Raw genomic sequence first — 1,801 nt, forward strand, 5'->3', positions numbered from 1 at the left:
TGGCGTCGGCAGGACTGGCATGGGCGCGGCCGCCTCTAGCCGCTGCCCACCACCATCCCCTACAAGACCAGGGCCTAGGTGGGCATCTCGTGGGCGGCCTCATGGGAACGCACCTCATGGGAGGTTTTGGCTCGCCCTTGATGGGCGGTTTAGGAACGGCGGCAGGACTGGGTAGCGCCCTGATGGCTGGTCAAGGAGGTCCTCCTCCTCCAGCGGCGGCATACCCTCCACCCCACCCCCTCTACGGCTACAGGCTGGTCGACCCGAGGGCGCTGTTGGCACGAGGGCCCGAGGAGCCGAAGCCGCAGCACTCTTACATCGGCCTCATCGCCATGGCCATCCTCAGCAGTCCGGACAAGAAGCTGGTTCTGAGTGACATCTACCAGTACATCCTCGACCACTACCCCTACTTCCGGTCGAGAGGACCCGGCTGGAGGAACTCCATCCGCCACAACCTCTCCCTCAACGACTGCTTCGTCAAGGCCGGCCGCTCCGCCAACGGCAAAGGCCACTACTGGGCCATCCACCCGGCCAACATCGACGACTTCCGGAGGGGCGACTTCCGACGGCGTCGCGCCCAGCGACGCGTCAGGAAGCATCTGGGGCTGGCCGTGGACGATGATTCCTCGCCAGAGCCGCCCTCGCCGACGCCTTCCCACACGCCCACGCCAGTCACCGACACACCCACGGCCGCTCATATTCACCATCACCACCTTCAGCACCAGCACACCGCCCTCACCGTCCCTGAAGAGGGACCTCCGTCACCGTCTCCGGCGGGCTCTCAACCCCAACAGCCAGTTGTCGCCCGGAAGCGACAATTTGACGTGGCCAGCCTCCTAGCGCCCGACGACAAGCTCCCCAAATCCCGCCGCCACGCCAGCGACCTCGGGCACGACGACCACGGAGAAATCGACGTCGTCAGCGACGACCCGGGAGACGACACACGCCCTTCCGTCGCACCTCCCTCTCCGACGACGGGGGCGACGAACGACGACGAAGACGACGACCCCCGCCCTTGGTCTCTGCTCGGGTGGGTTTCGGGGGCGCCTTGGCCCTTGCCGCCGCCGCCACCGACTTCGCAGCCGCCCACCAGCGACGAGGGCGATCCTCGGACGCCCTCCGCCCATGAGCCGTGTCCAGCGCCTCATGATCCAAATACTCAATGAGACTTTTACTTGTTCAAAGATAAACGATTGATAAAAAAAAATTTATTTGTTCATAAAACTACAAAAACAATAAAAGAATTTTATATGTTCTCCATAAATAAAAATTATTTGTTCACAAAACTACAAAACAATAGAGGGATTTCATGTTCATAAAGAAAAAACTCTAAAAGAATTCCACATGTTCATCAAACCACAAAAAAATATGAATTTTGATGTACGCAAAATATCAAATCCTCTATTATGTTTCTCAAAATAAAAAACAATTTACATTTTCGTAAACAAACTGATGGTTGCGCCATGATGTAAAATAACGCTGTGATACTGTGTGTGTGAATGTGTCTACAAGTAATGAGTAAAAAAAATGTGTTGTATTTAATAATTTTTATGATATAATATAAAAAATGCCGTGTAAATGAAATAAATTATATGGTTATAGTCCACGTTTTGATTTTCCTACGGTGACCTGCCGGTTTATTTATTATTATTATTATTATTATTATTATTATTATTATTATTATTATTATACTTACAGTAGTAGCATTAATAAAAGTGTACATAGTAACAGGAGTAGTATTTTCGGAGTGGTTACACTGAATATCTTATTATTATACTGATGCTTTTATTATCACGATATG

At 51.8% G+C, this 1,801-nt stretch overlaps 1 protein-coding gene across 1 annotated transcript in view; it reads left to right on the forward strand.

Annotated features, from left to right (window-relative positions):
* The window catches only part of LOC136854776 (forkhead box protein L2-like), a 2,037-nt gene extending 436 nt beyond the window's left edge, over positions 1 to 1,601 (forward strand). Inside the window, exon 1 of the mRNA XM_067131351.1 lies at positions 1 to 1,601. This exon is cut by the window's left edge and continues 436 nt beyond it. Within this exon, the coding sequence (XP_066987452.1) occupies positions 1 to 1,166 (1,166 nt within the window). The 3' untranslated portion in view covers positions 1,167 to 1,601.
* The last annotated feature ends 200 nt before the right edge of the window (positions 1,602 to 1,801 follow it).

The sequence above is a fragment of the Macrobrachium rosenbergii genome, chromosome 30, assembly GCF_040412425.1.
Source record: "Macrobrachium rosenbergii isolate ZJJX-2024 chromosome 30, ASM4041242v1, whole genome shotgun sequence".
Taxonomy (NCBI): domain Eukaryota; kingdom Metazoa; phylum Arthropoda; class Malacostraca; order Decapoda; family Palaemonidae; genus Macrobrachium; species Macrobrachium rosenbergii.